The sequence below is a fragment of the Castor canadensis genome, chromosome 1 (genome assembly GCF_047511655.1).
Source record: "Castor canadensis chromosome 1, mCasCan1.hap1v2, whole genome shotgun sequence".
NCBI lineage: Eukaryota > Metazoa > Chordata > Mammalia > Rodentia > Castoridae > Castor > Castor canadensis.
Window position 1 is genome coordinate 9476458 of NC_133386.1, and position 22417 is coordinate 9498874.

At 40.3% G+C, this 22417-nt stretch overlaps 1 protein-coding gene and 1 pseudogene across 4 annotated transcripts in view; one reads left to right on the forward strand and one right to left on the reverse strand.

Annotated features, from left to right (window-relative positions):
* The window catches only part of Snx9 (sorting nexin 9), a 97515-nt gene that overhangs the window by 54440 nt on the left and 20658 nt on the right, over positions 1-22417 (reverse strand). For 3 of the 4 annotated variants that reach the window (XM_020156870.2, XM_074071578.1, XM_074071586.1), the window contains exons 2-4: positions 12381-12467; positions 8258-8332; positions 6323-6448 (exon numbers count right to left, since the gene is read on the reverse strand). In XM_020156870.2, coding sequence (XP_020012459.1) covers positions 6323-6448; positions 8258-8332; positions 12381-12467 — 288 coding nt within the window. The remainder of the gene's footprint in view (positions 1-6322; positions 6449-8257; positions 8333-12380; positions 12468-22417) is intronic. The other variant, XM_074071593.1, reaches the window with a different exon arrangement.
* LOC109681909 (ras-related C3 botulinum toxin substrate 1 pseudogene) lies at positions 13304-14120 on the forward strand (annotated as a pseudogene).

Genomic DNA, 22417 nt, shown 5'->3' on the forward strand with positions numbered 1-22417 from the left:
TGACAGACACCTAAGGGGAAGGCAGGGATGGGGCCCTGTGGAGGAATCACAGAAATCTAACTGGGTCTGGAAAAGTATCTACAAATGAACTTCTGCAATTTCCACACCATTCAAATGTTCAAGTCTTCTTGCAGAACTCTGATTCAGTGACTGCCTCCTGGGAGAGCCCTTTGACATGTAGGAAATAGTTATTTCGGGAGCCTTTAAGTTTTCTTAAGTAAAACTGACATACTTAATGTTATTTAGAGGCAGTGGTATATAGATCACTGTAATTAGTAATTATGAGGCCACTGCTGCATATCAAGTACTGCTCTGAATACTTGAGAATTACTTTTTCATTTTACTCTTTACAATAATCCTACGAGGTTGGACAGTGAGATATAGAAAGGCTAGGTGGCCAGCCTGAGTCACACAGGGATCCGGGATGAACACCCAGGTAATCTGGACCTGGAGCCTCATGCCAAGCTATGCTGCCTCCGGAGATCAATGATAGAGATTCCACTAGAACAATGGTTCTCAGTCATTCCCTGCCCTCACACATGCAAAGGATGCAGGTCATACTAATCAATAATTAGGACTCAGGCTAGACATGGTGGTTCATGCCTGTGGCCTACTGAGAGGTGGAGATTGGGAAGATTGCAGTTTGAGGCCAGCCCAGGCAGAAAGTTAGTGAGACCCCCATTTCAACTAATAAAAGCTGCCTTCATGTCTACGAAGAGTGTAAATAGAATGATTTCAGTCCAGGCCAGTTCAGGCATGAACACAAGACCCTATTTGAAAAATAACAAACAAAAAGGGCTGGGGGCATGGCTCAAGTAGAGTGCCTGCCTAGCAAGCGCAAAGCCCTGTGAGTTCAAGCTCTAGTACAGCCATAAATAAATACATACATAGATAAATAAATAAACAGTAAGAGCTCACAGTGGCACTCAGGGTGTTAAAAGTAGAATAAAAAAAAAGGCACAGAAAAAAGTGGTACTTCAGAGAAACAAATGAGAAGGTCAGGAACAGAAATAGTTGTGTGGGGAAAGGGTGAGTAATTCTATTCCAGGTAAGCTAGAGACACAGAGGAGATATGCAGACAGAGTTGTCTGGCAAAAAGCTGGAACCTGGGCAAACTGAAAATCTGAGATTAGGAGACATTTATAAGAAATCATCCATGTGCTTAGAGAGGGAAGAAGAGGGAGAGAGGTGGGAGCAAAAAGACAAGCGGATTGAGAACACCGGTTTGGAGAATGGAAGAGATGGGAAAAGACTTATTAAATGTCTTCCACGAATCTGACAACACTTTGTACTGAGGCCTGCTCTGCTAGCAATTCAGGAAGCAGGTATCACTCTGAAGCCAGATGTCCGACCTACCTCTAACTCAACATTCACATGCATCCCCCCTGCCATGGTACGCAGATGGGGGTGGAACCCCCAAACCAGAGATACTCAAGGGAATCAATGTCACAGAAGGCAAAAATTACTTTCCAAGCACAGACATCTTTCCAGTATTTAAAGAAAACGGAAAAACATCTCAAGTCAAAAACCTTCAGATAGAACACCTAGGGTCAGAGATTTTTTTCTTATTTTTTGAGATAGGGTCTCATTATGTGGGCTAGGCTGGCCTCAAAATCGTGATCCTCGTGTCTCCTGTCTCAGTCTACCAGGTATATATATAAACACACACACACACACACACACACACACACACACACACGTATGCGTGCCCCTCTAAAATGTGTTTGTTTTTCTGTGGTACTGGGGTTTCAACTCAGGACCTGGCACTTGCCAGGCAGGTGCTCTACCACTTGAATCACTGCTCCAGCTCTTTTTGCTTTTAGCTATTTTTAAGCTAGGGGCTTCTGCTTTTTGCCTGGGCCAGCCTTGAACACAATCCTCCTACCTATGTCTCCTGCGTAGCTGGGATTACAAGTATGACTCATGATATCCAACTTTTTTGTTGAGATGGGATCTGACTTTTTGCTCTGACAGGCCTTGAACCTCGACTCTCCTGCTCCCAGCCTCCCTAGTAGCTGGGATTATAGGTGTGAGCCACCAAATCCTGGCTTGGTTTATAGAACTTTTAACTAACCCCTTTATTCTTGTTCTTCAAAAAAAAGAAAAGTACAAACAAAAACTTTCCATTAATTTCTCAAAAGTATTTTACAGAAGCAGTGATCTAGTAATTTTCTTTAATATCAAGACAATGATACACTTTACACACCACTGACTAATGAAAACAAGATGAGGACAACTATTAATATGCTTTTTAACAGCTTCTGAGACTCATTCCCATACACCAGTGAATTCATGCTAATGGTACAGCCACTAATAGGAAATGCCCTTGAAATTGTAAGTTACCAGATAACTAATAATGAAATTGAACCACTGAAGAATACTCTTTCCCTTGAAAGGTACTCTGATGGCTATCCTCATTCACCTATACAAAATCTGAGGTAGAGGGAGGAAACGATAAGGATTTTGCTCATTTCTTTGGTTTCCTTCAATAAATTTTCTACAGACTGTGTCTCTGGAGTGTGTGCATCTCTATCTCCATCTCTGCATCTCTGTCGTCGACCCCACTACTGCTCCCATTCCTCCTAAAGGAATGCTAAGGTTCTACCACTGGGGGGTGCCCTGTTTTTCACTGGACCAGTCCCCCTGACACTTGACTGTTTTCTGCAATTAGTGGAAAGGCTGCAGTTAACTTGTTGCCCCGAATCTGTGTTCTAAGATGAGATCTGCAAGATGAACTCAGAACTGCTGGGTGGGAGAAGCTATGCACTGTACATGTGAATACACGTTGCACATAGGGACGCCAGAGTGCCACCGACTCACCCTTCGGCAGCTTGGTGGCACAGTGCCTAGCTGACCGTTCCCTCCATTCTCTCTAGTTAGGTAGAAGAAACAATGAAAGGGCACCTCACTTTCTCACGCTCATTGACTATTTGTGCTTCTTCCCGATGGCAATCTTTTTTTTTGGCAATGAAATTTTTTTTTTCTGTACTGCAGCTTGAACTCAGGGCCTTCACCTTAAGCCACTCTGCTGGCCCTTTTTTTGTGATGGGTATTTTTGAGATAGGGTCTCATGAATTATTTGTCTGGGCTGTCTTTGAACCACAATCCTCCTGATCTCTGCCTCCTGAGTAGCTAAGATTACAGGCATGAGCCGCCAGTGCAATGAAAATTTTTTATTAGCATTAATAGTTGTACAGGGTATATTCATTGACATTTATATATGTGCTTATAATATACTTAATTAGATTCACCCCCTCCACCATTCTTCCTCATCCCCCTACCACTCCCAATGGGCAATCTCTTTACACCCCTTTTCCATTTTTTTTTCCTGAGTTGTTAATTTTTTTCTGATAGGTTTCCAAGAGTTCTTTACATAATAATGAGTTAGCCTATGTCTATAACATGTTAGAAGTACTCTTCCTAGTTTAATACTACTTTTTGGTCTAAATATATCAATTTTCTCCTTAAAGGCTGCTACAAAATGTGTCAGGCTCAGAAAGTTCCCACGTAACCCAAGGGTAAATATAAAAAAATGCCACCTATAACTTCTTCAAGTGCTTAAAAATTAAATCCAGCTTGATAATTTTCTAGATGAAATTGTTTGAAGAATAACATTTGCCATTCTACTCTGAACTGTGGCCAAGTGCCTGAACTTTTTCTGTGAATAACTCTCTGGTTGCTGATGGACTCTCCCACTACTAAAGAAGGAAAGCAATCACAGGGGGCCATGGTAATGGCCCGGCCAACACCACCCATGCACTTACCTCAATGATTGCCTAGAAAGTCTGAGACCAGAGGGCACCTGAGCAACCCCAAAGTAGGAGTTTGAAGAAATACAGAACTATGGGGGTGTGGCTCAAGTGGTAGACTACTTGCCCACCACATGCAAGGCCCTGGGTTCGATCCCAGTACCACAAAAAAATGTTATTTCACATATCAAGTTGCAAATTCATGAATTACTCTGAAATGCAGTTACTATACAAAGTCAAGGAAGGCTCAGCTAAAGAACAGCAGGCTCAAATAAGTTATGGAAGGAAAGATAGGATTTAAAAGAAAAACAGGAGAACTGGAGAGAGTCGGGAGGTTGGGTACCGTGTGGGAGCTGAGTTTACACTGACTACTGCTCGCAATGCAGCACGGGACCACACTCTAAAGATGTGGCCCTGAGGTTGGGGTGGTGGCCATGGGACCTGACTGGGGGTAGAGGAAGTAGGGAGGCCTGGCTTCCCTGACAAATCAACACTGTCCCCAGAGGAGAACACACAGGGAAAGCAGAGCATCCCCAGAAGCACACTCCCAGAACGAATGTAGGACTTTGTCACTGACATTCAGCAAAATGAAAGAATAGGCAAACTTGTTAGTAAAAATGTTAAAGGTACCAATTAATAACCGTAATCTACTTCCTTACTCATGACATCTTTCGTGGTGCAAAAATAAACCTTTAATTTTGGCCTAAATAAATTGTTCTCATATCCCAGGTAACAGATTAGAGATAGCTATTAAAATATTTTTACTTAATTTAAATTAAACTCAAATACTCAAATTAATGATAGTCATGCTTTCTGGATTTCATTTACATTTGCAGTTCATTGTTTTCTTTGCTTCCAAAGGATTTGTTTAGATTCAGTGTTAGACTGGATTAGTAAAGTTTAATATTTTCTTTTTTAAATGTTGTTCTTATTACTTTCTAAATAGCATGGAAGAAATTTAGACTTGAATTAATCAGTTAATATTACAGTACCTAAATACTGAGAAACTTGATAACAGAACAAGATCAACTTAGTTTTAAATCTTGGTCACTGGCTAATGTGCTTTAGCTTGCCTTTTGACAACTGAAGGAGATTCTATGAGTTAAGATAAATGCCTGTTTCTATATTGTTTCCTTTGTTCATTTAAGAATCACTTCACTCTACTTCCCTTTTATCAAAATGTTGCCATTTACTTAATGCAAACCCATTTTACAGATGTTTTGTATAACTCAACTGGGCTGACTTTGCTCCCAGAGGACACTTGGCAATGCTGGGAAACATTTAGGGTCATCACAACTGAGGGCACAGAATGGGAAGAGGCCAAGAGATCTTCTGAACCCCCTCTATGCACAGGATGGGTTCAGACCTCCCACCACCATTCTTCTTCATCCCCCTTCCACTCCCAATGGGCAATCTCTTTATACCCCTTTTCCATTTTTTTTTCCTGAGTTGTTAATTTTTTTCTGATAGGTTTCCAAGAGTTTTTTACATAATAATAAGTTAGCCTCTGTCTATAACATAGACATAGCACTCACTCAGCACTCAACAGCATTCACTCAGGTTGAGAATCCTGGGAGAACAAAATAAGGCATAACTACCATTTCTTCACATTTCACAGTGAGGAAGCTTTAACCAACCAATGTTCTCAAGTACTGTGAGTGACAAAATAGAGATAAAATGTTTGTGGTGATCATTTGTCTCTGAATTTTAAATTTCTGGGTCACATTAATTTGCAGTTCAGAATGTCTACAAAAGCTATTTTTAAATGTATAGAATTTAGTTAACATATGGTACTAGTGCTTTGATAAACTCTCTTGGAGGGTTCAGATACATTATGTAAGCAAATGATTGTAACTAATATAATTATTATGGTCAGCATAACTTAAAACTTTCGTGTAGTTAAGAAGTAAAGAGATCCCATCTCCTAAAGCCGTTTATCTCTAAAGATGTACATAGCAACATGCTGACACCATTTGTTCAATTTTCTTGTCACTCATTCTAAGCATTCAGAAACAATTGAACTAGGCAGATTCACTAAGCTGGTCAAATCCTAAAACTAATATAAAGTTCCACCGCATTTTTCTCAAATTACCCCACAGTTCTGTGTTTTCTAGAAGCAACGCAGTAACAGTGTAAGCGCCGAGTGCCTGGGTTTGCTGAGACTTTCATCTACACTGCTTCCATCGGCAGGATGGGGGCACAAGCTCCGACAGTGTGAGCCACGTGCCAAGGTCCTCGACCAGTCAAAGCTCTGACTCCTCAACAACAGGACCCTTCCTTCCCATGCCTTCATTTCCTAGAGTGTTTGTGACTTCTGGGGTCTGCATTCATATCATGACAGACTTTTAAGAGCAACTCTTGATTAACACTCATTTGTCTTACAATTAGTTTTGAAAACAATCTTTAGCAGGCTTAACAGGTGAGTTCTTTGTTAATACCCAACGGAAATGCATCCTAAAAGCTACTTTGATTATGCTTTAAGGGAATGGCAATAGTTATGATGCAACACAAGCTTCCACAAATGCACTTTGCTCTGGGGAAAGCAAGTCACATCTAGCAGGACGAAGACATACCTGGTTATTGCTGTTGGCAGCCGACGAATTGGCTTGAGCTACACTCGCTGAGAGGGAATCAAGGAAAGCTTGGTCAGCCACTGAATTTCCACAAGAAAACTGATCTTTTCCATCACTGGGTAAAATCTGAATATTAGAAAGAACCACGATTACTTTCATAGACTAAGGTCATTTCAGAGTGAGAGCCACTGAAGGCAAGCAAGTTCATCTATGACAGAAAAGGGGCTTATACTCTCCAATGCTATGTGTTCTCCTCTAAGTACTGCTTTTGCTGCATTCTACAATTTTGATAAGTTGTGTTTTAATTTTTACTTAAATTGTTTTAAATTTTCTCTTGAGATTTTTTTCCTTGAGTTGTATAATTTGGAAGTCTGCTGCTTAATTTTCAAGTACCTTGGTATTTTCCAGTTACCTTTTTGTTACTGGTTTTGAGCACCATTCCATTGCAGTTTGAGGGCAGACTATGTATGAGTTCTCTTATTTTTTTTTTTAAAGGAGAATATACTTTATTTTTAATTTTTTTTGGTGGCACTGGGGATCAAACCTAGGGTCTTGGGTACACTACGCAAGTACTCTAGTATGAACTACATTCCCAGCCCTTTCTTTTAAATGTGTTGACTAAGTTTTTTAGTTCAGAACATGGCTTATCTTAGATGGTCCATGTGACCTTGAGAAGAATGCGCTTTTTGCTGTTGTTAGATGATGTAGTCCACAGGCATCTATCATATCCAGATGACTGATGGCTCTGCTGAGTTCTGCCTGTTGGGATCTGTCCACTTCTGAATATGGTGTATGTGGGGAGTCTATATTCCTAATAGATAAGCAAATCTAATAATGTCTGAAATAAATATTCTTTTCTAGAATTAAGCAGAATTCTAGAAAATACTGCCAATATCAGCTTGAATCATCAGATTTTTTTCCTCAGTCCTGTCCATTTTAGGATGGACAGATGCTCAGTGCATAGAGCAAAAACACGGTATGAAACTCAGACCTGTGGACAAAGCTCAGAGGCCTATGAATTGTCTGTAACTGTATGAACAAAGCAGGGATGTGTGTGAGTGTACCTGTTTCTGAAGGAAAATCTACAGACTCCCCAGAGGGTTGAGACTCCCTGGCTCACTCAATCAAGGACAAGAGAAAGACAGGCGTCCTCCTCATTGTACAGACAGGTCCCAGGGAAACATCCCCTGGGGCACGGCAGCCTTTCCTTTCTACTGGAAGTGAACCAAAGTACCTTAATTCTTGATCTATCTTCAGTTTTACTCCCAGGTACACCAGACAACCTTAGTTTTGTTCTGTCACCCAAGATGAGAGGCAAGTTCACCAAGTACCTAGCATCCATTCTGAGGGACCTACAGCCAACCAGCAGGGGGTGCCAGGCGGTTGACTCAGAAGAGGGTTTTGTTGCCAAGTCTTGTGGCCAGGCAGAGCAGCTCCTGCACAATGCTATGGTATACTACCTTTGGTACCTACCACAGCAAAGCTTTTGCTAGGGAATTCTCATAGCAGCCCATTTAAGACACCTGTATCTATGAGAATGAGAGAAAGAACTAAGAAGCATGTCCTCTTAAAACAGTTCTACAACAAACAGGGTTGTAGCCAGCAGCTGCAATATTAGTAAAAGAAAAATAGGGACTTTTATTCAGAAAAATTAATATTGCTATCCTTCTTAGGAACTTACTCAAAATACCCATAGGCTCTTTGGAGCTTAGGTCTATAGACAATAACCTTTTCTTAGTTCTACTAAGAAAATACATTGAAGTTCTACTTCAATGTATTTTCCCTATTTTATATAATTAGAACTTATTATTTTTACCATGGAAACTGTATTTTTAAAAAATGTGCTATCTTCCTGGCTGACCTTTAATTTGACAAGTGATGAAAAGACACTTGGTCAAGATTAGCTTTAACTGATCAACAACAGTAAGTCCTTACTTCCACATAGTCTGTGGGAACAAGCCCTCGTTCTCCTTTGCTGTTTCTTCCTTCCAGCCATCCTCCACCAACATCCTAATAGAATTATCAAGAAAAAAGAAAAGGGTTATGGTTGAGATTTCCTGCAGAAACTTCCTTTGGGAATTATCACAAGTTTATTTATAAACTGTTATGAATGTAAATTGTTACATTAAAAAGTAATAACATTAAGCTTTTTTGTTACTACAGAGCTAACACTTCAAAACTTTAAATCGGTGGACTTCTTTTACTCCAGCAAACAATATAATCTAGAAACAAGACAAACTGAACTTCAACAACAGGTAATCAAATACTAAAAAAGTCTTTCACTAGATCACCAGCATTGTAGGATTCCCTTCTATTTACTGGTCTTTGGCAGATGACAACAGTGGTTTGTAGCTCTGCTGAGCAGTGGAATATACATTCCACCTGAGCCTACACTGCTCCCACTGACCTCTCAGGATGAGGTGGAAAATAACCCAGAGGTGTTCGGAGCCTGGCCTCAAGGGGCTCTGCACAGTTCATCTCACCCTCTTGGAACCCCAGGTCGCTATGTGAATATCTAACTTGCAAGATGACGAGCCTCCTTGTTGCCCACCCATCCAGAGCCAGCCCACCAGCAAGTCTGTCAGACAGATGAGCGAGGCCACCTTAGACCATTTAGCCCCCAGTCAGGACAGGTAACTGCTGACACCAGTGTACAGCACAGGTCAGCAGAGCCATCCAGCTGGCTCACAGCCTCCTGAGTATCCTGGGTATTAGTTTAAACTACTAAATTTTATTGTCATTTTTGTTTTCTGGTGCTGTGGTTCAGAGCCAGGGTATTGTGCAGGCTAGGTAAGCACTCTGCACTGAACCAGCCCTAAACCACTAAATTCTGGATTGTCCGTTATATAAGAAGAGCTAATTGACCCATTGTTCTTAGGTTCTTCTGAATATAGAATATTAATAGACTAAATAATATAGTAGAACTCTATATCAAGCCTCCTGTTTTTCAATCTATTATCTTGGCAAAGTTCCATTTTCCTCTGAAAACAGTAAAGAGTCTTCTTAAGTTTGTAAATAATGCCATAACTGATAATTACCTGAAGCTGGATAACACATTCTATAATTGACACATTAAAATCTGCACATATTTATGAGGTACAATGTGATATTTCAATATGTGTGCAAATTGTGTAGTGCTTAAATCAGGGTACATATGACTGTAACCTCAAACACTATATCTTTGTGGTGAAAACATTCACAATCCTTTCTTTTAGTTTTGAAATAAACAGCACAATACAGTTATCTAATCACATTCTTTTTAAAAATCATTTTAACTCACAGCTTTGTCACTTTTTTACTACAAAAGCAACAATACTATTTTACTGAGAAACTGAAGAAACATTTCACCGAAAAATATTAGGCAGACAAAAGAATCTTTAATCTCTCATGATTAAAAATGAACTGACTTGCTTATTAATACCTAGCATATTATCCAAAATTTCTACATGTACTTGTTCTACCCAGCAATTCTTTCTTGTATATAAGACATAAAGTAGGTTTTCAAAATGATCTCCCTGTGAAGACATTGCTGTCACCTCCGCCACCCTTATTCTCCTTTCCTGACCTTTGTGCCACCACAGTCCTTACTGTCCTCCAATCCAGTGGGACACACCTGCACCTGTTCCTTCCTTTCTCCTAAAGGGAATCCTCAGCCCTCCTGGAACCTTCTTCTGTGCAGGAGCTGCCTAGCTCCAGCCTGGTCCCAGCTCTGCACTACTGACTTTAAATGACACAGTACTACAGAGCAGGTTTAACTCTATATACCTAACGTATCCCAAACTCACTTAATCCTTCTGAAGTTCTTCTGCCTGGTTACAGCCTCTACTTTCTCAGTTGCAAAAGCCAAGCACCTCAGTGACCCCTTCCCTCTTTCCTCAGCAGTAATGTCTATCTGCGCAAGAACTACATTCCATGGCCTCCTGCACCCTTCTTTCACCTCCCGTTGCCACAACTCAAAGTCATGCTTTGTCTGCCTGCAGCTACCCCAACTCACTCTGTACACCCATCAGACTAATCTCTGTGACATACACACCCCAGCATGTCATCTCTAAAATAATCAAACAAAGCCCTTCGAGGAGCCCAGTTACCCAACCAAGTCCACAGGCTTGAGGCCTGGCCTACAGGCATGTCTGACTGGTTCTGAGGGCCTGTTTTCTTAGTCTCTTTCCTAATGGTGTATACATACCCTCTGTCCTGCTATGCTTGTTCATAATCCTAACCTAGCCGAACACATGGCTTATGAGTTGTCAATAAACGGTAGCCGAGATTGCCAAAAACCACTGCATACTTTCAAACCTATGATGCGAGGGCTATCTGTCTGAAATAACATTGCATTTCTGTCTGATGAAACCCCACCCACAATTCAGGATCTAGTCAGTCAGATTTCATCTTCTGCAATAAAGCCTGCCCTGATCAGAACACAAATGGGAATGGGCTTCTTCAACAGTAACTTGTCAACAACTCTATGTGTTTTTGTTACATCACTGTGAATTGCTCCTCTTTGACATCAAAACTCCTAAGGAGGAGAAGGAGAACATCTGGTATGTCTTCAAGTTTACCCCGCAAGGTATCTAGGACATAGCCTCATGCACAGCAGGTATCCAATAAGACTTTATCATATGGAAAAAAAAAAGTGGATGAATTTCAAACCTGAAATGCTTTAGTTTTAAGGAATAAAAGGATATTGAATAGATATTCTACACATGCAATCCAGAAAATTAAGATAGGAAATGTGAAACAGATTAATAAAAAGGATGGCTATAGAAAATATGCAGTGTGGCTGGTTGAGTGGCTCAAATGGTAGAGCTTCTGCCTTGCACATGTGAGGTCCTGAGTTCAAACCCCAGGACAACTAAAAGAAAAAAAAAAAAACAGACTTAAAAAAAAGAAAATATGCAGTGTGGAATGCTGAGGCAGTGGCAGGGAGTAAGGTGGACACCTGGCTCAGGAGCACTGGCCAGGAGGGTACACAGAGCCACATCACAAAGTCAGCCATTCTCAGTGGTGCTGGGGGGTGGGGGGAAGAGGTGAAGAAAGAAAGTAATAATGGATAAAACTGTGCTCATTTTAAAACTATAAATAATAATTCTCCATACTTGCTTTTGTCCCTTTGCCAGTCATGTAAGTCCTTAATGGAATAGTAGTAATTGAAATAATTTTTCTTAGAACTTTTATTTCAAATGGGGTTCATCTCATAATTTTGTTATATACTTTAAGGATGCTTACAATAAAGTTACACATAAAAAGAACTATTAAACATACTGAGGCAGATATCACACAGAGGTAATGAAACTCAGTAACAGGATCTTGGGCCTAAGATAAGTTTTAAAATGAGTATTATGTTTACTTCTGAGCTTCCTAGCTAAAAAGATCACAAAAGAAATTGAATAGTCTATAAAGATTTTATTTTATGAAAGAAATCATGGCAAATTTCCAACAGAAAGAACATGAGATAACAGATTGCATGGATATTTCAGAGAGGGCAGCAATATACCTAAGTATGTGAACAGAAATACATGTGCATGTGTGAGGATGAATGTGTGTGTGTATACACACGCTTAAATGTGGTTTTGCAAAGATGCATAAGTGCTTGCTATACATATAATTATTTATTTGAATAAAAGTTGAAACAGTTTAACTTGTAACTCAGGAAAGATAACTTCACTGGGAGCTATGCTAATAAAAGTATACACTGTTTTCTGGTAGTCTAATTTAAGGATAAAGCTTAGAACAATTAGAGTGATCAGTAAGCTAAGCTATTTAGGAAAGCCAAGGCCGTTTTGAGCAGGAAGCAGTGGTTCCAGAACCTCTACAGGGTGCCCAAAAGGCTGTAAATAATAGAGAAAAACACTAAATAAAGAGATATAATAAATTCAGTCATATACTCAGCTATCTTTAAGGGAGTGAACCTTTCTCAGTGTTTGCATAACAGCTTCTTACTGCACCATCAGCATTTCATAGCAGCAGGTAAAAACAATGTGGATTGATTGACCACAAAACAATCAAATCTTAAAATAAGCCCATAGAGGACAATCAGATGTAAACATATAGTTCTTACCGGATTTGTAATTGTGATAATTTCTCCTTCACTGACTGTCAGTTCATTATTTCCAGGTTCAGCAGCAAAATCATACATGACCCGAGCCTATTGGAGAAGAAAAGAAGAAGTTATAAATGTAAACCAAACAGTAAAAAATGCAAATGACTGGAGTTGGTTTTGTAGGTGTGCTGTTGTGAACCTGACAGCAGCTACTGGGCTGATTTGGAAGAAAGGAAGATACAATGCTGTCTGTTTCTGAAAGCAAAGATAGTTTCTGACAGCAGTCCACACTGCATTTGGAGATCAGCTCCACAAAAACCAACTCCAGACACATCCATTTCATAAAGGAAAAAAGCATGTCCTTCACTTTAGGAGGTAGGAAGGAACTATAGACATTCGTTCTGGGAACACAACACTATGCCAGATTCATGCATCTGTGAACACTCTCATCACTCCTTATCTGGAGCAGCAACTGGGATAAATTGTGGTAAGGTGGCATCCCAGCCATCTTAACTCTGAAGTTTAAGATTCATTTAGCAAGATGGACACTCTTGTGCTTTCTACTGAGCAATGACTTACATCGGGCTGGGTGTGCTAGTCCAGGTTACCTAAACAGCTGTAATTTTCAATGTGTCCCTGAAATAAAATCTTCATTTCAAATAAAACAGACTAACAAAAGCTGTTGTAGTTGGTATGAGAGCTATTTTCAACCTCTTCCTCAAGAGGAACCTTGAGACAGCAATGCAGAAGTGAGTGTTTGTTTTAGCAGTAACTGGATGTTTAAAAGGCAAATACAAGTTTACAGAGCTTTGTGTGGTGGCTGCTGCTGGGCTTCAGCTTCCAGTCCAAGGACGGCTAGGCAACATGGACACTATGTGCCCCACAGCCTACCGCTTCCATCTCAGAGCCCGGCCACAGTAGTGGCCCAGTGAGTGGCCCAGATGCAGGCCAAGCCATTAAGTGTGGTGGTGGGAGATCAAGCTGTAGGTGAAACTTGCTTACTGATCAGTTATACCACCAATGCATTTCCTGGAAAATACATCCCTATGGTCTTTGGCAATTGTTCTGCCAATGTTACAGTCGATGGAAAACCAGCGACTCTACAGAATACAGCTGGACAAGATTACAGCAGCTGGACAAGAATATATCCTCAAACAGATGTATTCTTAATTTGCTTTTCCCTTGTAAGTCCTGCGTCATTTGAAAATGTCTGTGCAAAGTGGTATGTGGAAGTGCAACACCACTGTCATAACACTTCCATCATCCTAGCGGGAACGAACTTGATCTTAGGGGTGATAAAAATGTGATCAAAAACTGAAGGAGAAGAAGCTGACTGCCGTCACTACCCGCAGGGGTTAGCCAATGCTAAGGAGACTGGAGCTGTAAAATACCTAGAGGGCTCTGCTCTCACAGCAAGGTCTCAAGACAGTGTTTGATGATGCTATCCAAGCAGTTCTCTGCCCACCACCCGTCAAGAAGAGGAAGAGAAAATGCCTGCTGTTGTAAATGTCCTGAGTCTCCCATTCTTGGTCCTGTCCCTTGGAATCTTTGTTTGCTTTGCTCAAAAAACAGAGGAGTTTTCGTGCTCCATGCCAAGTTTTGATACGGATTAATTTTTCCATAACACCATTTTGAAGCAATCAGTAATTTTAAGGTTTTCTTTTAAATGTAAGAGTTCAAACTCACATTGTATTAAAATTTACCCCTAAAATGACAAACCTTAAAGCCTTATTTTTCAAAAGCCCCTATTCTTGCTCAGATTTAGAGTTGCCAAAATACCTTCTAAATTTAGGTTGCATTGTGCTAAGAACGCTTAAGCACGGACCTGTTCAAAGACCCTGTGTTTACCAAGACTGCAGCTTCAGTAGGCAGATGGTGAGCACTGCCTGAGCAGCCCGGCCTCCTTGATGAAATGTTGCCATGTAACGCAGCGGTCACTTCCCGGCCTGTGCTCATTACCTAACTGTACTGCATGTCATGGTGGCATGAGTAGAACAATTCAGTTCTTTGGATCAGTCTTTCTGATTTTTGTAGTGAGTATTTTTTTTTAATCAGTTGCCTCACTTTTGTGGAGAATTTGAAAAAGAACACTCATTCTGCGTTTCCTGGTTGTGGGTATGCTGGGTGGAGTTGTAAGCACAACATGATCAAAGGATGAAGACAGTATTATTTCAACAAAATATGGAGACTAATTTATACTACATTATATAATGGAATAATTCAACTGAATAAAAGTGTCACGGATAAAGATTTTTAAAGGTTAATTTCTGTCAAATGCAGTAGATGATGAAGAAAGGTTGGTGTTACCAGTAAGTGTCTTTTGTCAAGCTTTTCCTTTTTCCTACACTTTCCATCCCTTTTCTTGTAGACTGGTAAAAGTGTACTGCTGTCTTCACATTACTTTATTCAAAGCTGCTGAGTGCTTTCCTTAGTTTTCTAGTAACTCAGTATAAAGATCATGTGTTTCAGATTTACAGTTTTTCAAATATTTTAGAGATTCTCAAACTATAAACTTTCCAAACATCACTGTCTTGCCAGATCACCAACACTGTCACATGACTAATGCTGCCCCTGCCCCTCTCCATCTCCCAGACAGACACCTAATGTCTGTGGCTTCACCTAACAACATTCCTTTGGGTCTGCAAGGTTCTGTAAACCGTGCAAGAGTGAACGATGTTTTATACAACTTCACTCACTGGCAAGAACACAATGTTGGACCTTTCAACCACTAGAGCAAATTTTTCTTAACTGACAGTTGCAGAATTGTGGAGTGTTTTCACATTGATCTTTTGCTAGTACAGTTAGCAGTATGTTTTGCATGTATGACTTAATAAATCTACGAATCACAAAAAAATTCAACTTTATATACAGGGTTAGCCAAAGAGCATGGTGAACTGCACTCATGCAACCAATCTTTACTGAACACCCGTATGGCAAGAACTTGCAAGGCCCTCTGGCTCACCATTGCCTTTCCTCTGTATTTGCTTAATTGTGCCTGAAATTCTTCTAATGGGGATGAGGGACTCATAACTAGTGATAAAAGACTGGGGTAAGAGAACCCTACAATCCTGAAATACATAAAAAATAAGACTGATGAGTGAATATGTGATAAAGCAGGTACCGTGAAATATTACAGAATTTACGTTGTGAGTTTATGGTATTTATAAACTCAGAATGGAAAGTTATTCAACTTTTCTACGTTTGAATTTCCTAATAAATGTTGGATGGAAAACAAATGGTAGTAGTGGAGTCTGCCAGTCAAGAAATTCCATCAGCTCTGTACGCTGAAAGGGAAGAAGGCGCTGAGGGACACAGGCAGGCAAGTAAACACTGCCAGCCCTGCAGTCACTTTGGGTCAGGACAAAGGACAAAGAAACCACGTGCAGGTATTTTTCCCACACAGCTGCAGGCAGAATTGTGCCTGTCATGTTGTGGGGTATTTTTGAAAAACATGTCGCACCAACTTCAGTCCTCTATGCAATAGTACAGCTAGGAGATAAATGCAGGAGGGTGCTACCAGGAAGGAAGTGCGCTTCCCCTGGAGAGAAGCCCGGCATGCTAACAGACCCAAGCTCCAGGGAGGCTGCTGTTTCCTTACTGCTCCTTAAGAATCTTGCTTATTTTCTTTAAATCCAGCTAAATCCAATACGGAATTCCTAAACCTCATTTACTAACCTTCTGGTTGGGTTAAACAGAATATGAAGCAGGTAAAAACTAAGCACTGAATGCTCTCTCATACATTTACACTAAGTGAACACTTGGGTCAGATGTTTCTGTTCTCTCTAAAGTCGATGTTGAAACTTCACCCCAGTGCAAAGGTGCTGGGAGGTGGGGCCTAGTGGGCTGCTTACTCCTGAGCTTTGACCTCACGACTGGGCCAATGCTGAAAGCGGGCCCCAGGGAATGGGTTCACTCTTCTCCGCTCTTCTGCATGTGCGGGCACAACCACCTCTTCCTGCAGGACCAAGAATTCAAGGTGCCAACTTGGAAGCAGAGCCCAGCTCTAACCCACAGAGCTTTCATCTTCAACTCCCAGTCTCCAGAATGTGAGATAATAAATTTCTGTTCTTTATAAAAGTACCCAGTTTCCAGTGCTCCATTATGGCAGCATAAAACCCTCATGGAAAAGTATTTACTACCATTGCAGGTTTGTTTAAAACATTATACCAAACAACTAGAGATGTTTCTTAGAAATTAGCATTGAGAATAATTTTGAGTCAGGTGTGGAGGCTCAAGTCTATAATCCTAGCTACTTGGGAGTCTGGAATCAGGAAGAACGTGATTCAAGGCCAGTCACAGCCAAAAACAAAAGTTGGAGAGACCCCATTTCAACAGAAAAAGCTGGTTTGTGGCATGCGCCTGTCATTCTAGCTACAAAGGCAAGTGTAATAGGAGGATCACAGACTGGATCAGCCCGGGCAAAAAACAAGACCCTATCTCCAAAATAAGCACAGCAAAAAGGGCTTGTGGTGTGGCTCAAGCAGTACAGCACCTGCCTCACAAGTGAAAAGCCCTGAGTTCAATCCCCACTACCACCAAAAAAGAAATTAGCATTGAGAATAATTTTGGAGAACAGAAATATTTAATGAGCATATTTTCAAGTAAGAGTATAACCTGTCACTAGAAAAAAAAAAAAAAAGACGACTGTTTAGCCCAGAGAGGCTTAGGTAAGACAGGGAAGCTCTAGCATTGAAAACCTCTGGGCACACCCTCCCATCACCCACTTCTTTTTCTTCCCTACCCTTGTATTTGGCTTCCACCTGTTTACTTATTTTTTACTTTTTCCCCTTTTCGTCCCCTATTTTTCTTCTTACTCACAAATGTCAGTATCCAAACGGATAAAGATGCTACCCTCAACCCAAATGCCAATCAGTCTGTTTCTTATGTGGCCTTGAAAGAAAAGGTCCATTTTTGCACACTCCCTTTTCCAATGTCAGCTACACTTTCAGAAATGTTTCCTCAAGTATCTATAAGAGCTAAAATTCCACAAAGTTCCTGGTCAGCAGATAACTTCATGCTGCATATTTGATACACACTGTCAAACACAAATGATCTCTTAAACAGAAACTTCAAAAAGAACTACAGATAACATAAATGGCTAGTGGACATCATCTGTTCCATTAACCTACTGCTCTAGTTATGAGTAAAATAAACAATGGTAAATTATGGGCTGGAGGCTTGGCTCAAGTGATAGAGCGCCTGTCTAGCATGCGCCTTGAGCTCAAATTCCAGTACTATTAAAAAAAAAAAAAAAAGTTGGCTCAAAACACTCAGATTAAATGCCCCAGATACCAGAACACTGAGAGTGCCACAATATGCCTGCTGCTGGGTACCTAATCTCTCATCCCAAACACATACTTCCTTTTCTGAGAAGAGAGGGAACAACGCACAAGTTCACTCTTTTTTACCTATGTTATTCACATCTATTGTTTTGTATGGCCTACATCACCTTTTTTGTTCTTGCCTGGCTCCAAGTGACTATAAAAATCACTAGTCTAGAGTTAGGGATGTAGCTCAATGGGTCCTGGATTCCATCTTCAGTACCACGAAAAGAAATGTATCGCTAGCCTTAACACAAAAGAAGTTACAATGAATATTTGCAATTCATATCACAGAGTTAAGCTTTCTAACATATAAAAGAGCTTCTATAATTCAAGAAAAAGACCAAAAACCTAACTGAAAAATAGGTAGAGGTCAGGTGCAGTGGCCTACTTAAGATCCTAGCTACTTCAGACCAGCTGGCCCCAGCCAAAAACATGAGACCCTATTAAAAAAAAAAACTAAAGCCTAAAAGGGCTGGGGGTACAGTTCAAATGGTAGAGCTCCTGCCTAGCATATGCAAAGCCCTGAGTTTGAACCCCAGTACTGCCAAAGGAAAAAAAGAAAAATGGGCAGAGAGCAGTTTGTAGAAAAATACAAATAACCCTTCAGCACAGATAAAAAATTACTCAATCTAACACATAAGGAAAGATAAACCAATCTAGTAGACGTGGCCAGATTTCTCTCCACTAGGAGTTTTCACCCTTTAAACATCTACCAGTAAAATATAGGAAAGTTCTCCAGTCTCACCACCTGAACAAATCACTCAACTCTGGTATTTCTGCTAATCTGATAGATGAGGAAAGCTACCCCAATATAGTTATAAATACAGTTGAATCTTACTTCCCCAAAGGTCCATGTGTTGGGAGGTTTGGTCCCCAGAGCATGGCACTAGTGAGAGATGGTAGAACTTCTAGAGGTAAGGCGTAACAGGAGGTCTTGGGTCACAGGGGTTGTGCCCTTGAAGGGGACTGGGGGACCCCAACCTCTTCCTCTTCTTCTCTTTAATTTGCTGGCCATGAGTTGAGTGGTTTTGCTCCTGCCATGAAGTGCTGCCTGTCACAGGCCTAAAAGCAACCAGGCCAACCGATCATGGACTGGAACCCACAAAACTGTGAGCCAAGAGAAAGCTTTTCTGAGTCGATTATCTCAGGCATTTGCTATAGTGACAGCAGGCTAACAACCTAGGGATTTCATTCAGAGTATCCATTCTCTAAATGCACTTGTGCGCCCTGTTATTTATTGCAGCCTGATAATGTGCAATAGCAAAAGACTGGAGACGACCAAGTGTCTGCATCAAGGAACTGCTTAAATAGACCAAGGTACATTATCATGTGGAATATGATATAGCAAGATAGGAGGAAAATCATCTGTATGAGCAGATACAGAATGAATGTATAGTCAAGTAAGAGAGGCAGGCTGCAGAATAAGACATACAGTATTTTACCTTTTTTTTTAACAGGTGGAACCATATTTATATTTGCCAGTAATTCCACAAAGAAGCACTAGACAATAAAATAAACTGATTTCAAATTGGGTATTAGAGAGACAGAAGAGGAAAATGAGTAGTTAAGAACAGGGTGAGAGTGAGCTTTCTAAGTGCACATTTCTCATTTTAACTGTGTACATTACCTAAGAATTCCAAATTAAGATGGGGATGCACCTCTTATAATAAAAGCAAAAGGTAAAATCTCTAGTTCTAACACCAGTCTCACCTTCCCTCCCCCCAAAAAAACCCTTAAAAAAAAAAAGGTAAAATATCTAGTAATGAACTTAAGAAACTGCCTTAAAAATTAAAAATTTAAAGCAGTGTTTTATACCTTTAAATGTGATGCTCAAAAACCACACTGAAAATGTATGGAACACCCACGGATTAAACTCAAAAGCTGGTGGGAAGGCTGAAAGAATCCATACTAAACCGTATTCCTGGAGCGCCCATTCTGAGTACTGTCAATGTCTCTATAAATATTCTATATGAGAATACTGTGTATCTTACAAGGAAGCCAATGAAGGAAGTTAAACTGGAAAAGTTTAAAATAGTTCCTCCTCCCCAGCCAAAGGACATAAGGGCCTTTGAAAATGTTATGCATGTCACACACACGTGCAAGCACGCACACACGCACGCACGCACACACGCACGCACGCACACACACACACGCACACACGTACACAAAGCCAACAGAGCCACAGTATAGTCAGTCTACTGGGCTTCATTTTCTCCTGACTCTAGGGCCTTCCTATCGGCTCATCTACCCTTGTTTATCACCCATACAAGGTCACTAATCCCCTTCTGCACCTCCAGGGCAAAACACAGTAAAATTTAGCTGTGGCTAAGAAAACAACCTCATCCCCAGTCTCAAATTGATATCGTTGTATTGGTGTTCCTGATTTAGGAAAAAACTACATAGAAAAGGTGAAAAGCAAACATCACTCAAACCTCAAGCCCCAGAGACAACGGTAGAAAGAAAGGTACTCGAGTTAAAGGGCCTGTTTCTCACCCCTCACCAGCACTGTAGTGATGAGCTGCTTTGAAGCCATGTTCAAATTCCCACTATACCGTTTCATCAGCCCTAAAAACTTGGCCCAATTCCTTTACATTCTCATCTCAAATCCCTCAATAATAAAATAACCACATGAAAGGAGATAAGCCAGGACAGCCAACACAGCCTTACGGACCTGTGAGACAGTAATGTGCTGCCCAGCATTCATGTAACTGGAATCCCACAAGAATGGAAGGGTGAACAGAAAAAAAAAAGTGTGAAAAATGGCAAAAAATTTCCAATTTGATGAATACTTGCAATCCACAAATCCTACAAGCCAATTAATTCTTGCATAGGAAAAGCACAAAGAAATTGCCAAACAAGACATCATAGTCAAATTATAGGATTCAATGACAGATAAATCTTAAAAGCAGAAAGAAAAAAACAGATGTTATACACAGGAACAAAAAAAGGAAATTACTGAGTAATAAAAAAACAAAAGACTTCTCATCAGAAACAATACAAGCCAAATGACATCTTTAAAGTGATGAAAATAATAAAAACCAACCAAGAGTTCTATACCCAGAAAAACATTCTTAAAAAACGTTGGTGACTGACTAGAGGGTAGAAAGGAAAGGGGGAGAGAAGACAAAGGGAGGTCAGATAATAGTAGCCGAATAAGAAGAGTATTTGTGTTCTGCAGCACAAGAGGATGACAATTCACAATTCATGGTACAGTTTATGAAGAACTTCAAGACGAGAAGAATTCGAAGGTTCACAACACAAAGAAATGATGTTTAAGGGGATGGAAATGCTAACTACTCTGATTTCATCACTGCACATTCTATAAATGTATCAAATTGTGATACTGTACAATTAACGTGTCAAATAACAAATGGTGAAATAGGCATTTTCAGACAAACAAAAGCTGCGAATTGTCACCAGCAAACCGACATTGAAAGAAATGTGAAGAAGCTCTTTAGTAGAAAAATGACACTAGATTGAAAATTGAATCTACGCAAAAGAAAGAATATTAAAATTGGTCACTAGGTGAGTCACATTAAAAAAACTTTAATTTCTATAAAATAGAACTGAAGTTTAAAACAAGAATAACTACATATTATGAAATTTGTAGTACTGAGAAATAAACTGAATGATAAAAGTAACACAATGGACAGGACAAGCAGATGGAGGTACATGGTTATAGAATTCTTCTGTGTGAAGTGTCATAATATTATTTGAAGTTAGAAGGTGTTTCGATGCAGATCCATACTGTGAACTGTGAACTAAGAGTCATCATGGAAGGGAGGGAAGGAAGAAGGATAAAGTGTGAATGTATGTCCAGTAAGCCAATGGTAAGGGTAAAAAATAATACTAAAGGAATGAAAATACTAAGATAGTACATTTAAATAAACCTCATAGTTATAATAAATATAAATAGTCTAAACACAAGTAAAAAGACAGAGATTGTTGACTTGACAAAGGAAAGAAAGACCCACTCTCTATTTAAGAATTCACTTACAGAGAAAGAAGACCTAGCCAGGCATGGTATTGTATGCCTGTAATACTTGGCAGGTAGAACAAGAGGATCATCAGTTCAAGGCCAGCCCAGACAAAAGGTATCTCAAGACCCTGTCTCAAAAAGCAGATGTGTGCAATGGCTCACATCTATAATCCCAGCTATGTGAGGGGCAGAGGTAGGAGGATCATGGTCTGAGGCCAGCCCTGGGCAAAAGGGCCAAAAAATAAAATTAAAGCAAAAAGGGTTGGGGGTGTGGTTCAAGGGGTAGAGCACCTGCCTAAAAACCCTAGTACTGCCAAAAAAAAATTAAAATGGTAAATTTTGTTACATGTATTCTACCCTGTTTTTAAAAGTTCATACAAATAAGTAAAAACGTGTAATTGTGGAAGTGCACCCTAGTTTCATTTTCTTCCTCCTTCAGAATTAGCAGCATGGACCTGCCACACTCAAGCACATTCACAGGTACTGGTGACCAGCAGTACTCTGGGTTAAAAAATCAGAGAAACTGAGATGTGCTCTCACAGCAGCCTGCCAGAGCCTTCAGGAAAGGGCAGATACTTTCCACACACTCACCACAGAGAGTGCAGAGGTAATGACAGCCCTGAAGAGCCACTGTCAGCTCTGCTTTAGGGAACTCCCAGGGTTAGTGTAAGCACAGGACCTTGACTCCAACTTGAAAAAAGCAAAGGAAGAAAGAAGTGTGAAAAGAGCACTCCCCTACCTCCCTCAGCACA